Raw genomic sequence first — 18,679 nt, 5'->3', positions numbered from 1 at the left:
GTCTCCGGCCGGGCTATAAGCACCCGGGAACGGCAGGAAAACACGCGAGGCGCCGCTTTCGCGACCGCCCCAAACCCATCTTTTCTTCGAGAACTGCCCGCAAGACTTGGGGCGGGGGAGTGGAGCTGCTTCTCCGCACTCCCCCTGCCCTCCGGAGCCCAGCACGTAGCCGGGCAGGAAAGGTGAAGCGTCTACAAGGCCTCAATTTCGAAACCGGACTCGGGAAATCCCTATTTCCTGTCCCAATAAGATGCCTTTATTGTGGCCGCGTCCGCTCTCGCCTCGGACGGCGGGGACTCTGGGGGCCCCTTGCTGGGCCTGCTCTATGCGCAGCCCGGCCCTGGATTTGAGTTTCTTGTTTTACATCTGGGAATTAGTCTCTCCGGGAGTCCTGGCGAGAGGGGGTTGGGGGAGAGAGGAAGTTGAGGACCTAAGGCCACTGAAGGTGAAGGTGCGAGGATGGGCGCCCTCAGGCCGACCCGCTGCCTCCCACCCGAACTCAGAATGTATGCCCCAGGACAGAGGAAGCGGCACTGTAAAAGTGGCACATTTAGCTGGGTTTGAGTTTCTGACACGGATTAAAACCAAGGGCGGGCCGGGCGCGCTAGCTCACGCCTGTAATCCCAGCACTTTGGGAGGCCGAGGCGGGTGGATCACGAGGTCAGGAGATCGAGACCATCCTGGCTAACACGGTGAAACCCCATCTCTACTAAAAATACAAAAAATTACCTGGGCGCGGTGGCGGGCGCCCGTAGTCCCAGCTACTCGGGAGGCTGAGGCAGGAGAATGGCGTGAACCTGGGAGGCAGAGCTTGCAGTGAGCCGAGATAGCGCCACTGCACTCCGGACTGGGCGAAAGAGCGAGACTCCGTCTCAAAAAAAAAAAAAAAAATATATAGAGGCCGGGCGGATGCGGTGGCTCACGCCTGTAATCCCAGCACTTTGGGAGGCCAAGGTGGGTGGATCATTTGAGGTCAGGAGTTCGAGATCAGCCTGGCCAACATAGCGAAACCCCGTCTCTACTAAAAATACAAAAATTAGCGGGGCGGTAGTGGCGCGCGCCTGTAATCCCAGCTACTCGGGAGGCTGAGGCAGGAGACTCGCTTGAGCCTGGGAGGCAGAGGTTGTCTGTAAGCCAAGATCACGCCACTGCACTGCAGTCTGGGCGACAGAGTGAGACCCTGTCTCACAAATATATATATATATATATATATATATAGAGAGAGAGCATTTCTGCACATTAAATTGTCAGTAAGTTTATATTAAAAGAACACCCGGCGGGTGGTTCACAACCACAGTTTGGAAGGCCGAGGGAGAGGAGGCGGGCGGATAGACCAGCCTGGCCAACATGGTGAAACCCTGTCAATAAAAAATTTAAAAAAAAAAAAAAAAAAAAAGCCAGTGGGGTGGCGCGCGCCTGTAGTCTCAGCTACTCAGAGTGGGTGAGGGGGTAGGGCTGCGGTGGGAGGATCGCTTGAGCTCGGCAGGCAATTGCAGTAAGCTCCACTGCACTCCAGCTTGGGCAAGAGACCGAAACCCTGTTAAAAAAAAACACACACACACAATGATGGCTTTCACTTTTTGCAGACGTACGTGCCACGTTTTACCCGCAGAAGCTCAACTAACCCGTCAAACAACCTGGTCGGGGAGGTATTTCTACCCTTCTTGTCACTGATGAAGAAACTGAGACCTAGAGAGGGGGCCTAGCTTGCTCAGGCCGCTTCAACTAGAAAAAGGCCAAGCTGAATTCGCATTCAGGGCACTCTCCTCCTCCACAGTAAGGGGGCGGAGACTGGGGCCGAGCCGCGCAAGGGCGACTCCACGTTCCCTCGGTGGCCTGGAGGAGTGAATTCCCGACCAGGCGACCAAAAATAACAACCAGCAGGAGCCGAGACCCGAGAGTCAGCCCCTACCCGACCCGGCCAGAAATGAGGGAGAACTGGAGGGGGTCGCGCGGGGCGGGGCCAAAGCCCCACGTGCGCCGCCTGCAGCCGCTTCAAGAAGCCCTTTGTCGCGAGCAGCCGCGTTCGTGCCGCACTCGGCGGCTTAAAATAAAAACAATGTTCCCAGCCTCCCTGCGGCTAAATCGGGCGCGAGTGCGGGGGTGGTGAGCGAGCCGGGCGGGAGCGCTTCTCCAGGCCGTACCTCTCTTCTCCCCTCCTGCCTCAGTTTCCCCATCTGATAAGGGTGACCTAGCCAAGTCTGGGCGGGGAAGTCAGAAGAGTGATACAGTGGTGGGGGTGGCGGGGGGCGTCATCCCCCTGCATCCGCGACTGCACAGACTTCAGAAGCAAGGAGCGTGGGACAGAGGGGGGCACTCAGGAGGAGGCAGGGGAAAGCTGGACACCCTCCCCACCCGCCCACAAAATAAGTGTTTTTATTTCTAAAGGGACGTGTGCAGAGGCGGTGGGAGAAGAGAAAAGGGAGACCAAGGAGATTGGGGGGAGGTGGCAAAGAGGGAGCCTGATTCAGATTCGGAAGTGGATGTTGAGCGTGGAGGCCTAACACCCCCACACTCAGCCACGTGTACGCGCACAAGTACACGCAGCCCCACCGCGCCGCCCAAGCGGCAGCCGCAAACCCAGGGCAGCCCAGCAGGGGGCATCCCGAGTCCGCGCCCAAGGGTAGGGACTGGTCAAGTTCTGACCCAACCCTGACCGGCTGGGTGACCCTGGGATGGAAAGGGGATGCTCATTTAGATTTCTCTCCAAGCTGCAGCGTCTGCTTGACTTCAGCAGGAAGGAGGACTGGGTGCCTGCTGGAACCCCAGCTGGCTTTGAGAAGCACAGACGCCCCCACATGTACCTGCCACGTGTGCCCACCAGTAGCTGCTGACCAAACCCCAGGAACTCCAGTTTCAGCTCCACTTGGCTCCACTGGCCAACTGGACTCCTGGGTGAGAAAGCCACAGGTTACCATCAGGCACCAGCATTGGCGGGGTTGTGGGGGGCAGAGGCCGCGCTTGGTGGGGAAATGAGTAGGGGAAACCCCTGCCCCAGACTCCAGAGCCCTGGGCTTAGAGCCAAGCGACCCGAGTCCAAACACCTGCCCACCACATGCTAATCATACCTCTGCTCTTCAGATTTCTCACCTACAAAATGGGGATAATTGATGCTCCCATTCCTTCCCACCTCTCACCCCAGGACTTCGACACAGCCCAGTGGGGCAAAAAACACAGCAGCCCCAGCAGGCAGTCCCTGCAGCCTCCAACTCTCCTCCCCAGTCAGCTCCTGGGGAGGTCTCTAGGGCCAAACGGAGGCAGTGCAGCACCCACATCTCTATGGCAAACGGCCCCCCAGGGGTTCTATCTCTGAGGAAGCTCAACACAGAAGTCCAGACCAGCCTGGCAGGGAGGGATGCTGGCCTCACCCAGTAGGGCTGAGGGAGATGGGGAGGAGGGCTCATCTCCTCCCAGGTACACACCTGTGAGCCCTGAGTGGGAGTCAGGGGAGACAGAGCTTGACAAGCTGGGAGGAGAGCTGTCTGTCTGCCTGTCTGTCTTCCAAGTGGAAGCCTGGGGTGGAGCAGGCAGGTAGAGGCTGCCTCACTTGTCAGAATTAGCAAGTTCCACAGTTGGGCAACACTCAGCCACACATCAGATATAGACACATGTGCACACGCGTCCTGCCTCCAGACTGATAGGGTCACACCTGCACTTACACAGGCTGCATGGTGACATGAATATACAGGGACACACACATGCAGGGCACTCAGCCGCACATGGGGCAGGCACCTGGCCCTCTACTCATCCCCGAAAAGCAAACACCCATATACCCTCACAACGGGCTATGCATAGCCCAATGCTAGCACACACAGCCCAGCACGCGGGCACGTTCGCTCAGCCCCCGGGCGGGTGCGCCAGCCCTCTGGGTCTGTTCCAAGTTGGAGCCTCTCACGTGAGGCCCAATGTGTCATTTCCAAACAGAAGGAATCTAGCTCTCTCGCAGCAGGGAGGAAGAGCAGGGTGTGTAGTTGGGTGGGTGGGTGCGTGGGCATGTGCAGGGGGGAGGGTGTGTGTGTGAGGGAAGCAGGCATGTGAATACCGGGGCATGTGTTTTGGGGCATGGTGCACATGGGCTGGGGGCTCTAAGGTTGGGTGGGGGGAGGAGCCCAAGGAAACAGTGTGCCTTTGTGAGGGTGTGTGTGCCGCCGGGTCTGTGCAGTGGGTGTGGGTGTTTGTCTCCCTGTATCCGCCTTCTCTCCTGTCCTGGACTTTTAGCCTTCCTGGGCTTGCCTTCCTCATGTCCTTCCTCCTCCCTCTTGGGGCTCAAATTGGGTGCCCTGGTGAAGGAGGGGGGCACACTCCAGAACCTAGTCCAACCCCAGACGCTGCCTGAGGCTTCCCTCCAGCTCCCCTCCCTTCCTTTTCTCCCTTTCCTCCCTCCCTCTCTTTCCCTTTCTCCCTCCCCCCTAAGGCTGGCGTGCCAGGGGGTGGGACATGCCAATCACTGGCTGTGCCTCTCCCGCTGCCAGCACAGGGCGCAGCTCCCCCTGGGAGCCAGGTGTTTGGGTCCCTGGAGACGCCGCCGGACCCCAGGGAGGCAGTGGGGCTGAGGACCCTACAGACCCCTCTTCAGCCCCGTGGTGAGTACATTTGGGAGGGCTTGGGAGGGGCTGCACTGAGGTAGAGGGTAGCAGGGTCCTGGGGAGCGGGGGAGGGTAGGGACTAAGATGAGATGGAAATAGGGATGGACTCACAGAGATAGGAGGAGGCCAGGGAGGGGTCTAGAGGGCAAGGGGGCTCTGTAGCATTGAACACTGGCTGCTCCAAACACTCGGCCTCCTGGCTTTGAGTGGATGTATCTAATGTTTTTCTGGGCTTCGGCTGGCAGAGGAGATGGAGACCCCCCTCAGGAAACTGGACCTGAGGCCCAGAAGGGATTAGGCTGCCTGGTAGCAAGCAGAACCCCCAACACCCTAGGGGCAGAGTGGGAAGGGCAAAGGGCCAGGAAGCAGCCCTTGCCTCCAGCATCCTGTGGGAGGTTGACCCCCATCTTGATGTGGGTGCCAGTCCCAGAACCTCCTGCTCTCCTCCCTCAGGGCACCCTGAAACCCACCACCCCTGTCCACCTCAGCTCCCCCGAGATGGACTGAATCAGGCTGCTGGCCAGACAGAGAAGCTAGAAGCCAAGGTGGGTGTCAGGCCAGAAGCCAGCAGGAGACCAGGCAAAGAGCCCCAGGGCTCTTTGGGGACAAATGGGCATGTGGATGGCCACACTGGCCAGGGAAGGTGGCCCTGACGTGCGCAGGGGCCCAGAGGACCCTCCTTATGTTTCTAGTATCTTGGGCTCCCGCAGGGTGGGTCTCAGTCCTATATCCGGGCAATGCATGGATACCAGTGGGCACCCATGCCAGGTACTCACCCCAGTGCCCGCAGACTGCACAATGTGGGGATGGCTAGGGGCCAGGAACTCTGATGCTTGTAGAGTTGTCAGCTCCTGGGCAGGCCAGCTGGGGAGGGGGTCGTCAGCTCTCATTAAGTCATCCAGACATGTGCAGCTTAGAGGTTATCAGAGCCAATGGAGAGGGGTTCACATCTTTGCACAAAACACATCTGCAGCTCCACCCCGACTGACCCAGGACCCCTGCCCAACTGGCTGGAAGGAGTCGGGCAGTCTCCAGTGGCCAGACAGTCTCCTTTCTCGGGGTAATCAGCTGTTCACTGGGCTGTCAGATGAGAGTTCTCTGCCCTCTGACCTCAGCCACCAGGCAAGCTGCAGTCGTTATCGGAGCTGAGATATGAAAGGGAAGGAGGTAGTGAAATGGGCTGCAGAAGATGTGAGTCTTGGCTCGCAGCTGACAGCTGGCGGTTGGAGTTCTGAGAATTGGATTCTGAAGTGTAATGGGGAGTCCAAAGTGTCAAGAAAGGGCTAACCAGAGGTCATGTCAGACCTAGAAAGGAGGCTTTCTATTGTATGGACGGACTGAGGCTGAGAAAGGGAAAGGGACGAGCTCATGGTAGGAGAAGGGATTTGTAGGGATCCAGTTGGGGCTTGGACCCCTTCTCCGCATCCTCAGCACAACACTGCGCTGCCGCCTCCGTGAGCAGGAAGACGGGGTGGGAGAGCAGGGGGCGCAATAAGCTCTGAGACGCAGAAGCTTGGGCTCCCAGCAGGTGGGGAGAGGTGGGTGAATTGCGCTGGGTTTCTGCTCTGCTGTGGTGCCATGGTGATGCCTACAAGGATGGAGGAGGGAGGGAGAGAGAAGAAAGGAAATGAGGAGGGGAGTGCAAGGAGCCAGGAGCAGGGGGCTTGCGGAGAGGAGGATGAGGGACCCAGAACCTCTGATGCCACACTGGCAGAGTGAGGTCTAGGGTCCAGCTGCTCATGCCCAGGCTTTGGCATGGTCTGGCCAAAGTCAGGCAATTGCTTAAGATCCATCATGGGTGAGCAAATTTGGCAGTGATTCTAGGGCTGACGCTCCTCTTCCAGCTAAGCGGTATGTTTTATGTAGCATTTAACTGATGGCTGCTGCCCTCCACAAGGCTAGTTAGCCCTCCCAATGGCAACTGTTGAGCCTTAAAACTGTGATAAATTCTATCTGTTTACTCCCTCATTCCCAAAGCCAGACATCAGGGGTGGAAGTTTTGTGCACTTTAATGGGTCAAGAGCTGCCGTCAAAGAAAAGTTAACCCCAAGGGGAGAGCTGCCTCGTATGGGCTGGCTTCTGGGGTCAGGCCCTAGCAGAAGGGACCAGTGAGTAGACATGGCCAAAAGGAGCGCCCTCCTCACTGCATATGTGAGGCCTCAGGTGCCCAACCCCACAGCCCCCTCCACATACCTCCTGCTCCCCAGTATTATCCCCTCTCCCTAACCAGGACTCTACCAGCTTCCAGGCCCAGAATCACAAGATGGCTCCGCTCCTCCCTCCTAAATCTCTTCCCCAGCATCCCCTCATTCCCTCCCTCCTCTTCTGTACTCTTTGGCCAGTGGTAAGTTCAGAAAAGCCTGGTGTTCAGGAATCCCTCTCCCCATTTCCCTTTCCCTGCCTCCCCCAGTGGTTCTCTCTGCTCCCATTTGCTCTCATGAGCCAGATCCCCAGCCCCTAGGGATCGGTCCTGGGCGCTGGCAGTCAACAGTCTGGCCTGCTGTAATAAAGGCTCTGACCTCATCCCTTAACCCTTTGAGCCCAGGCTAACATTCTCCTCTCCCCAGTGACAAATGCTTTGGCACGTCCATGTCTGTCCTGGCACCTCACTTAGCTTCCCTGCAGCTGGGTGAGGCAGGGTTTCTTTGGTCCATTTTACAGACAAAGATGCTCTTGGCTGTTTTTCTCCTATGCTCTCCAGCCAGGCAGGGCCTCGCTCAGGGAAGCAGGGACCCGGCAGATGAGATGCGGGAGCTCAAGGGAGAAGAGGGGCCTCTGGACCATGCTCTGGACCTGGTCCTGACCCCCACAGGCTCACCCTCAGTCTCCAGGGTCTGAAGTTGAGTACACACACGTACATTTATTCCACAAGTATTTATTGAGCAACTACTATGTGCCAAGCCCTGGGATAAAGCATTGAATGAGACAGACACAGCCCTTACCCTGCCCTTTAAAGAGCTCCAGTAGACCCACCCTCTTCCCACAGCACTGTCATCACACATCACACAGATATACGACGGACACTGCCGCGCACACAAGGAGGCCAGATTCTGAAAGAAGGACCGATTACTCACCGTTAACTGATTCAAAGTAGGGCTTGAGTAAGCCAGCTGAGGTGGGCAAGGAGGCTGGAAAGCTCCCCCAACCCCTCAAGAGTAGGAGTAGGGTTTGAGAGGTTGGTCTCGGAGGCAGATGGCCTGGATCCAAATCCTGGTTGGATCGCCGATGAGCTGTAAGGTCCTTCAGGTCTTGAAGCCTCAGGTTAGGCCTTTTGCAAACTGGAGATAGCAGGACCTACTTCACAAGGAGTTGTAACAGGTAGATTAGATCGAGTTTATAATGTTTATGTATATAATGCTTAGAGCCATGTCTGGTATATAGTATGCAGCCAGTAAATACCAGTTACTGTAATATGAGTAATTTTTCTTTGCTGCTATTATGTGTAAGGAGTATTAGTGATATTATTAAAGGCTTCTAACAGCCTTCATCAGGAGGCCACAGTCCTGGAGAGAAGCCCCTCCTTGCTTCCTCACTATCTTCCTGAACTGCAGGTGAAACACCCTCTGAGGATGAGTCCCCACAAAGCTATGGACCCACCTCCACCATTCCCAGCATTGCTCAGCAATGCATATACCCTCACACACAAACACTCATCCTGGGAGTTCACCCCATTCCACAGAAGGGCCACCAGGTCAGGATGGTCATTTACCCAAGGTCACATAGCAAGAAAAGAGCTGGCAGCTAGGCAGAGGCAGTGCCAAGGACTGCCTCGGGGGGTCTTCCTGCTGCCCACTGCAATCCCCATTGACAAACTCACCGCATATGTGAGCCCCAGCCCCCATGGATGCCTTCACAGGACGTGCCCTGCAAATCCAGCTTCAAGCCCCCTTTTCAACCAGCTGGCTGTCCTAAGTCCCTCCTTTTTTAGGGATTCTAGAGCTACCACTGAACCCCATACCCTAACCCTCAGCCTAGGGCTGGTCTCCCCAGGGGAATCTGCCACAATCATGGGAAACCAGATTCTTTCACAGCCACCATCTCACTGATCCCACAGGGGCCTTGGACAGGTAGAAGACTGCCCCACATCGACAGTTAAGGAGACTTGGACAAGGTCACACAGAAGGGACTAGAGCACGTCTCCAGGAACCTTCTCCTGAGCTCTTTCTCTGTCCAAGAGAGGGCTCGGGGTGAGGACCTCTGCTTCTGATATAGAGGAAAGGCAGTCATTCATTGATGGGTCTGTTCTTGGGCTGCGTCATAGGGGGCAGAAGATCTAGATGGTGGCAAGAATCAGGTTCCAATTCTCTGGAACCTCTGGTGACTTCTCTACCTGCCACCTGTCCCAGGTGAGAGGCCTTAGCCCTCATCCGCATAAGTGGGGCAGAGGGGTTTTGCCGAGGTGGAAAGAACACAGGCGTGGAGCCCACAGGTCCGGGTCAGAATCCCACCTCCACCACTTCTGTGGGACCATCAGAAATCTACTTTGCACCCTGAGCCTCAATGCTCTTACCTATAATATAAAGATAGAGCCCCCCATGGGATGTCCACTGAGGTGTCCTGTGATTAAGGGAAAGAATATATATTAAGTGCCTGCCACCCAGGAGGCATTAATTATGGTGGTTAGCAATATGACTATTAAAATGGGAGATTTGGAAGGAATTTCCAGACATCAAGGCAAGGGACTGCCGGCTTCCTCACCTCCAAGGACTCCTCTAGGAGAGGTCCTCACCTCCAAAGACTCCTTGAGTTACTTCTTCTCACAAGCCCCCTGTTCTGAAAGCATTTTTTAATTCACCAAAGTTGTAGCTAGCCTTGTGATGGGCACCGTATTCCCAACCTGAGTTGATGTCATTTCCAGCCCCAAGTGAGATAATGTAAGTGAGCCTTCAGCCTTGCCTCAGGGACTTGGGTTCTTTCTGTTCAGCACCTTGAGATGTTGGTTTCTGGACTCTGTAAAATCTCCTCAGACACCAGGCTTGTCCAACTCCTCCATTGCAAATGAGCAAACTGGGAACCAGAGTAGGGGCGTGCCTGGGGTCTGGAGGGGAAACGGCATGGTGGGAAGAGGCTGGGCACTGGATCAGGAGAAGGAGTGGAGAATAACAACAGGGCCAGGCGCAGTGGCTCATGCCTATAATCCCAGTACTTTGGGAGGCCAAGGCAGGTGGATCACCTGAGGTCAGGAGTTCGAGACCAACCTTGCCAACATGGTGAAACCCTGTCTCTACTAAAAATACAAAAATTAGCTGAGTGTGGTGGCAGGAGCCTATAATCCCAGCTACTCGGGAGGCTGAGGCAGGAGGATCGCTTAAATCCGGAAGGCAGAGGTTGCAGCGAGCTGAAATCACATCATTACACTCCAGCCTGGGTGACGGAGTGAGAGTCCATCTTAAAGTAATAATAATAATAATAATAATAAGGCTTTAACTTTTTAACTGAGTGTCTGTTTCAGTGCCAGGCACTCTGAACGGTATCATCCTCACAGCTGGGGATGAGGGCAGCAGGGGAATGAAAGGTTGACTGGTTACTGATGGTCACACAGCAAGGAAGGCTCAGCGCCGAGCTTCAAACCCAAAACTGGGAACTACAAGGCCAGGACTAGGGTGAATCAAGCGAGGCACTCGCTTCGGAGCAAAATTTAAGAGGGGGACATAAAAATACTCACTAATCAAGAGAAATAATATCATAATAATATTTTTTTAAACCAAATAGCAAATTCCAGCCCACAGGCTGGCTGGCTGTTTTTGTAACTAAAGTTTTATTGGAACCAGGGTCAGGATTAGGGTGAGGTGAGTGAGAAAGGGCTGTGCAAGTGCAGGGTGGACCCTGTCTTTATTTAACATGTTGTTCATCTTGGATTTTTTTGCATTAACTTCCATTTTTGTAAATATTACATTAAAATATTTTCTTGATTACTAAGTTTTGGGGCACCCCTTACATTTTGCATTGGAGGCAAGTGCCTGATTTTCACCTTACCCTAGTCCTAGCCTGCTGAGGTATAAGGAGTCAAGCTTTTTTTTTTTTTTTTTTGAGACAGGGCCTCACGCTGTCACCCAGGCTGGAGTGCAGTGGCATGATCGCGGCTCACTGCAACCTCTGCCTCCTGGGCTCAAGTGATCTTCCTGCCTCAGCCTCCCAAGTAGCTGGGACCATAGGTGCCCACCACCACGCCCGGCTAATTTTTATATTTTTAGTAGAGACAGGGTTTCACCAAGATGCTGAGGCTGGTCTCGAACTCATGAGCTCATGTGATCCGTCTGCCTCAACCTCCCAGAGTGCTAGGATTACAGGCGTGAGCCACCATGCCAGGCCTAAGGAGTCAAGCTTTAAAGGCTGCACCATGCCCAGGCAGATGAGAGGCCCCTGCAGCAGGGCAGGGTGCAGCCTCTCAGGCTAGCGACCTCCCCTTGTCTAACTCAGCCTTTGCAGGTCTTTGCCCAGGGCCCAGGGCTACAGAGCTGATCCAAACTACCAGGAGAGTATGGCATGGGGGGCAGTACCCAATCTAGGAACCAGGAGACCTTGGACTAGACAATGCGTTCTGCTCCCTTTTCTCTGGGCCTCAGCTGCTCCCTGTGAGCAATGGGCATTAAACAGCACTGAGCTCAGAAGATGACAGTGACAAGAATTGCACAAATTGTCAAATTCCCTAGTGGCCTCACTGGGGAAAGCCCCAGCCTAATCCCAGCCTCCAGCCCAGTGGCTGACTTTGTTTAAGGGAAAGGGTACAGCAAAACTCAGTAATCAAGACAAATCATATTTTAATGTAATATTTTTAGAATTCAAATTAGCAAACTATGATCCCCAGGCTGGTCTTCGGTTTTTGTAAATGAAATTTCATTGGAACAAACTGCTTGGGCTCAAATCCTAGTTCCTACCTTCCTTGCATGATCTTGTACAAATTCCCTTGCTTTTCTCAGTCTCAGCTTCCTTATCTATAAAATGGAGACAATAGGCCAGGCGCGGTGGCTCATGCCTGTAATCCCAGCACTTTGGGAGGCCGAGGTGGGCGGATCACAAGGTCAGGAGATCAAGACCATCCTGGCTAACACGGTGAAACCCCATCTCTACTAAAAATACAAAAATTTAGCCGGGCGTGGTGGTGGCGGGCCCCTGTAGTCCCAGCTACTCAGGAGGCTGAGGCAGGAGAATGGCGTGAACCCGGGGGCGGAGGTTGCAGTGAGCCAAGATTGTGCCACTGCACTCCAGCCCGGGTGACAGAGCAAGACTCCATCTCAAAAAAAAAGAAAATGGAGACAATAGCTGTAGTGAGCTGATTGTGCCACTGCACTCCAGCCTGTATGACAGAGTGAGACTCCATCTCAAAAAAAAATGGAGACAACAGCCATCCCTTGATCCTGTTAAGATTAAATAAAATGGCAGGGCACGGTGGTTCATGCCTGTAATCCCAACACTTTGGGAGGCCGAGGCGGGTGGATCACGAGGTCACAAGATCGAGACCAGCCTGACCAACATGGTGAAATCCCGTCTCTACTAAAAATAGAAAAATTAACTGGGCATGGTGGCACGTGCCTGTAATCTCAGCTACTCGGGAGGCTGAGGCAGAAGAATTGCTTGAACCTGGGAAGCAGAGGTTGCAGTGAGCCAAGATCGTGCCCCTCCCCGCCAGCCGGGGGAAAGACGCGACCTCCGTTTAAAAAAAAAAAAAAAAAGATTAAATAAGATTATGCATATAAACCCTTTAACAGCAACTGGCACTCAGGGAGCTCTCAATAACAATGATGAGCATTATTATTACTAGTTGCTATTGTCATAGTATCAGACATTTCTTTTTTTTTTTTTTTTTTTGAGACAGAGTTTCACTCTTGTTGCCCAGGCTGGAGTGCAATGGCACAATCTTGGCTCACCACAACCTCTGCTTCCTGGGTTCAAGCAATTCTCCTGCCTCAGCATCCAGAGTAGCTAGGATTACAGCCATGTACCACCACACCTGGCTAATTTTGTATTTTTAGCAGAGACAGAGTTTCACTATGTTGGCCAGGCTGGTCTCGAACTCCCGACCTCAGGTGATCCACCCGCCTCGGCCTCCCAAAGTGCTGGGATTACAGGTGTGAGCCACCGCACCCGGCCAAGAAGTAGACATTTCTAGGCAGCCTAGCACCCTCATTGCTACACATCCTGAGAGTTAAAGGAGACCTACTGTTTACCATGTGCCAGGGCCATTCTAAGCACCTTACATGCAGTGATTCATTTAATCCTCATCGCCTGAAAAGAGGTGACAGTCTTGCTAATGGGTATTATCCCATTTTTCAGTTGAGGAAACCTAGGCATATAGAAGTTATATCGGCCGGGCGCGGTGGCTCACGCTTGTAATCCCAGCACTTTGGGAGGCCGAGGTGGGCGGATCACGAGGTCAGGAGATCGAGACCACGGTGAAACCCCGTCTCTACTAAAAATACAAAAAAAAAAATTAGCCGGGCGTGGTGGCGGGCGCCTGTAGTCCCAGCTACTCAGGAGGCTGAGGCAGGAGAATGGCGTGAACCCGGGAGGCGGAGCTTGCAGTGAGCCGAGATTGCGCCACTGCACTCCAGCCTGGGCGACAGAGCGAGACTCCGTTTCAAAAAAAAAAAAAAAGTTATATCACTAGCAATAATCACACATCCAGTGAATAGGATAGACTGGATTCAAATCCAGACAGTCTGGCTCCGGAGTCTAGGTTGCACATGCTCCCTCATGTGCAAACTCTCCCAGACACACAAGCACACACTGCCAGCCACAGTCCTTGCTTATTCTGTCCCCCACTGAACTCGCCACGCTGTCAGTGACTTGCACACACTGAGGGTTCACGTCAAGCCATGGAGATGCCCTCAGCCACAAACCACCCAGGCCACCTATCACAGCAGCCTGTCACAGACCAGGTGCCCAAGGAACACCAGGGCTCAGTGGACCCTTGCCCAACATCTCTCCCTTGGAATTTTCCCAACAATGTAGCCCCTGGAGGCCACAGCTGAGGGTCAGGGGCTCCTCAAGCTCTTCAATGGACAGATGGATGCCTGAGGCCCAGAGCAGGAAGGGACCCACCAAATCACATGGCAGCAAGCCCCTGGCTGAGCTGCCTGGACCCTTACCCTTCCATCTGGCTTCACTGTGGCTGTGGGGGCCTCCTGCCCAGCCAGCAGGTTGTTAAGGGCCCTGGCCTTTCTCTTTACCCAGCCTTAGTGCCTGGACCAGATTCCAGATCCAAGAAAAGTCTGGGGGATCTTCCCATTCCCCTTGCTTCTCCCCACTCGGCTGGGGCCCCGGAACAGAGCCAGGAGAGGGAGGGAAGCCTCCCACACCCCATGGGTCCAGACCCCCAATGAGCTAGGAGCTGAGGCCCTCATCCCTGCTTCCTGCTTTTGCCCCCCAGACCTCCTTCTTTTTTTTTTTTTTTTTTGAGACGGAGTCTCGCTCTGTTGCCCAGGCTGGAGTGCAGTGGCGCAGTCTTGACTCACTGCAATCTCCACCTCCCAGGTTCAAGCGATTCTCCTGCCTCAGTCTCCCAAGTAGCTGGGACTACAGACGCGCACCACCACGCCCGGCTAATTTTTTGTATTTTTAGTAGAGATGGGGTTTCACCATGTTAGCCAGGATGGTCTCGATCTCCTGACCTCGTGATCCACCTGCCTCTGCCTCCCAAAGTGCTGGGATTATAGGCGTGAGCCACCGCACCGGCCTGCCCTAGACCTTCTTACTACCAACTGAGTGTCTGGGTCCAGCACAATTTTCCTTGCTGCCCTCATAGGGAATTCAATGCAGCCCCAAATACCACCCCCTACGTACATATGCAAACCCACATGCACAGAAAAACGTGCAGAAAAAAAATACACACACGCACACACCCCTAAGGCCCCTCTGTTCCCATCTCTCTCTGTTTATCTTCTCAGGAGCTCCCCTTTCTTCCCATCTCTCCTTATTAGTGGAAAAGTCCCACTGGAGCACCACATACCCAGGGGGAGTGAGAACGGCTTCTTTTCTTTCTTTCCTCTTTTAGGACACATTCCTGTTCTTGCGGGTTCTTATCATATTTACTATCTCTGTCACCATGGCCAAGCCTTGCAGCTGCTCAGAGCCACAGTTCCCTCACAGTGAGATGGGCATAATAAGAGCCCTTTCTCCTAGAGATGTACAACAGTTAAATTAGATAATTCGTTTAGGTGGTTAGTACTGTGTCTGGCATGCAGTGACTACTCAGTAAGCGAGGGCTTTAATAAAGTTGAGTGAAATGCTTTGAGAATTTGGCAGGACTGTATACAAAGTGAGTTTCCCAACTCCCGCAACCCAAGTTACGTAAGACAGGAATTTGTAGTAATTTCCCAGTGAGAAAATTGAGGCCCGGAGTCTGAATGGTAAAACTGGAATGAAGATTCAAATCCCTGGATCCCAAAGCCACTCCACACTGCTGGAAAATCCACTTATGGCTGGGAAAGTGCATGGTAAATGACCATGAGTGGGCACCAGTAAGGGAGGGTGATGCTATCTGGTCTGAAGCTCTGCAAGGGCAGGAATCACATCCCTAGCATCTCCCAATAAGGCCTATCAGAAATGTCCAGTGGCCCAACCAAAGCCCATGTCCTCTCTTTTCAGGTGATGACTTTCCTCTGAGGAAGCCCTGTAGCGTGCCTGGAGGAAGGGGCTCTCCAACCCCAGCCCCACCTAGCCACCATGAACACCTCAGCCCCACCTGCTGTCAGCCCCAACATCACCGTCCTGGCACCAGGAAAGGGTCCCTGGCAAGTGGCCTTCATTGGGATCACCACGGGCCTCCTGTCGCTAGCCACAGTGACAGGCAACCTGCTGGTACTTATCTCTTTCAAGGTCAACACGGAGCTCAAGACAGTCAATAACTACTTCCTGCTGAGCCTGGCCTGTGCTGACCTCATCATCGGTACCTTCTCCATGAACCTCTACACCACGTACCTGCTCATGGGCCACTGGGCTCTGGGCACGCTGGCTTGTGACCTCTGGCTGGCCCTGGACTATGTGGCCAGCAATGCCTCCGTCATGAATCTGCTGCTCATCAGCTTTGACCGCTACTTCTCCGTGACTCGGCCCCTGAGCTACCGCGCCAAGCGCACACCCCGCCGGGCAGCTCTGATGATCGGCCTGGCCTGGCTGGTTTCCTTTGTCCTCTGGGCCCCAGCCATCCTCTTCTGGCAGTACCTGGTAGGGGAGCGGACAGTGCTAGCTGGGCAGTGCTACATCCAGTTCCTCTCCCAGCCCATCATCACCTTTGGCACAGCCATGGCTGCCTTCTACCTCCCTGTCACAGTCATGTGCACGCTCTACTGGCGCATCTACCGGGAGACAGAGAACCGAGCACGGGAGCTGGCAGCCCTTCAGGGCTCCGAGACGCCAGGCAAAGGGGGTGGCAGCAGCAGCAGCTCAGAGAGGTCTCAGCCAGGGGCTGAGGGCTCACCAGAGACTCCTCCAGGCCGCTGCTGTCGCTGCTGCCGGGCCCCCAGGCTGCTGCAGGCCTACAGCTGGAAGGAAGAAGAGGAAGAGGACGAAGGCTCCATGGAGTCCCTCACATCCTCAGAGGGAGAGGAGCCAGGCTCCGAAGTGGTGATCAAGATGCCAATGGTGGACCCCGAGGCACAGGCCCCCACCAAGCAGCCCCCACGGAGCTCCCCAAATACAGTCAAGAGGCCGACTAAGAAAGGGCGTGATCGAGCTGGCAAGGGCCAGAAGCCCCGTGGAAAGGAGCAGCTGGCCAAGCGGAAGACCTTCTCGCTGGTCAAGGAGAAGAAGGCGGCTCGGACCCTGAGTGCCATCCTCCTGGCCTTCATCCTCACCTGGACGCCGTACAACATCATGGTGCTGGTGTCCACCTTCTGCAAGGACTGTGTTCCCGAGACCCTGTGGGAGCTGGGCTACTGGCTGTGCTACGTCAACAGCACCATCAACCCCATGTGCTACGCACTCTGCAACAAAGCCTTCCGGGACACCTTTCGCCTGCTGCTGCTTTGCCGCTGGGACAAGAGACGCTGGCGCAAGATCCCCAAGCGCCCTGGCTCCGTGCACCGCACTCCCTCCCGCCAATGCTGATGGTCCCCTCTCCTGCATCCCTCCACCCCAGTCCCCGGGAAAGGCCGGTGGGAAGAGGGCAGGGGCTGCATCCTCAGCCCCAGGGCCCTGCTCAGGCCTCACCTGGCTTCCCAGGCCCCTGGGTCACCTTCCTGGGCAGCCCAGAGAGACCCTGCCAACTTTCCAGACTTCGCTATTCCCAGGCAGGGAGGGAAACCCGGGGAACTGGTTTTTCTGTTCCCTGCTGGGTGGGAATGCGCTCTTCACCAGGAAGAAGGCCCGGGAGGAGGATCCGGGCTTTGGACTCCTTGTTTGCCTTTAGGCAGGAAGTCAGGAGCCAGCAGGGCAGGCCAGGAGAAAGAAGGCTTAACATCAAGTATTCCTTGGCCCAGCGGCAGCCCGGATTGCGGTGTGAGATGGTGCCCCCTGGGGGGCACAGCCAGAAACTGAACTGGCCACTGGGAGAAAAGCCTGATGACAGGGAGCTGGGGAATCCCCTCGCTTCGTAGGCAGAGCCCGCCCACCTGGGCCCTAGGCATACCCTCCAGGATTGTCCAGACCCCCTACAAATGTCCTCAGAGGGTCCCTAGGTGGGTCAACTCCAAGGCAAATGTCCAAGCATCAGCAAGACAATGACACTGGAGGGGTCCGGCTTGGCTAGTCACATATCAAGTCCCAAGGCAGCAACAGGACCAGGAGCCAGGTGTCCTGACTGTCCTACGATGTCATTTTCCTGGGAGTGGGAGTCAAGTGTGCCTGCTATCCAGCCCCAAATCCATACCCCCTGCCCCAGAGAAGCCTCAGTCCCTCCATCCTGGCTCACAGCCACCACCTGGATGGATCTGCTCCATGCAGATCTAGCCAGGCCTCCCGCATGCTGCCTGCCTCTGGCCCTGCCCCACACAGGCCTGGCCCAGCCAGCAGGTTCTCTCCTGTGAGCTCCCCAATCCAACCCATGCATGGCCTCCCAGCCACCCGGATCTCCAGGCCCAGCCTGGCCCCAAATGTTCTTTCCTTTCATCCTCAGCAAGTGCTGAGTCTGTGAATAAAGCCACATAACCAGCGGGCACTAAGGGGCCTTCCTAACTGTGTTGGCTCAAGGCCTTGGTGTCAGGCCAGGGCTGGATGGGGCAGGGAGGGCCCAAGTACTTTGGAATGTGGGCCATGGCCCTGAAAGTGATTCTAGGAGGGCCAGCACTGCATGGTTGCATCTACTAAAGCCTGGGGACCCCAGCACCGTGGAGTCCCTGGCTCAGGTGAGTGGGGCTATAAAACGCAGACCTGACTTCTGGAAGTGAGGCAGCTAGGTGAAATAAACCAACCCTGCCCACATCCCTGCATATTCTCTATTGGCTTTGCCATACCCAGGGAGAACAGAACTCTTCCAAACCCCCATTTACACATGAGGAGATAAGGCCCAGAGATCCAGGGGGATTGTTCAGGGTTACCCCACAGAGCAACACCCAGACTTCCAGGCAATTCATAACCTCCTGAGCCCTGGATTGAGTAGATGAGAGCCTAAAGTATTTAGGCCAAAACACTCCATCAGGATGACCCTCAGGTCAGGTTATAAGGCACTTCTTTGGTGAAGGGTCCCCAAAGCCCAACGCAAAGGAATTCTAGAGAGGTTAATCCCGTAGCCTGGAGTAGTGGTTTCCAAGACCATCATTGGGTTCAGTGATTTGCTAGAACGATGCATAGAACTCAGCAGAGCTCGAGACTGATTTGAGTAATAATAAAACTCCAGTCTCCCTCAAAAAAAAAAAAATAAAAATAAAAATAAAAAAATTTAAAAAAAAGAACTCAGCAAAGCTATTATCCTCACAGTTTATTACAGTGAAAGAACATAGAGCATAAAACAGCAACAGCAAAAGGTGCACAGAGCAGAGACCAGGAGAGACCAGATACAAACTTCCAGCTGTCCTCTCCCAGTGGAGTCATGCAGACAGTGCCCAGTCTTCCAAGCAATGATGTATGACAAAAAAAATGAAGTACTGCCAACCAAGAAAGCTCACCAGAGCTTTGGTGTCCAATGTTCTTACTGGAGGCTGGTCATGTAAGCATAG

General features: G+C 54.6%; 1 protein-coding gene across 1 annotated transcript; it reads left to right on the top strand.

Moving 5' to 3' along the window:
• The first annotated feature begins 4,502 nt into the window (after positions 1-4,502).
• Positions 4,503-18,321, top strand: CHRM1 (cholinergic receptor muscarinic 1). The gene is made up of 2 exons (XM_032153146.2): positions 4,503-4,583; positions 15,174-18,321. The coding sequence occupies exon 2, from the start codon at positions 15,252-15,254 to the stop codon at positions 16,632-16,634; it is 1,383 nt and encodes a 460-aa protein (XP_032009037.1). The 5' UTR covers positions 4,503-4,583; positions 15,174-15,251; the 3' UTR covers positions 16,635-18,321.
• Positions 18,322-18,679: the final 358 nt, after the last annotated feature.

This window comes from Hylobates moloch, unplaced genomic scaffold, assembly GCF_009828535.3.
Source record: "Hylobates moloch isolate HMO894 unplaced genomic scaffold, HMol_V3 SCAFFOLD_5, whole genome shotgun sequence".
Lineage (NCBI taxonomy): Eukaryota > Metazoa > Chordata > Mammalia > Primates > Hylobatidae > Hylobates > Hylobates moloch.
The sequence above is the reverse complement of the archived record's forward strand: the minus strand, read 5'-3'. Positions and strand labels throughout refer to the sequence as shown.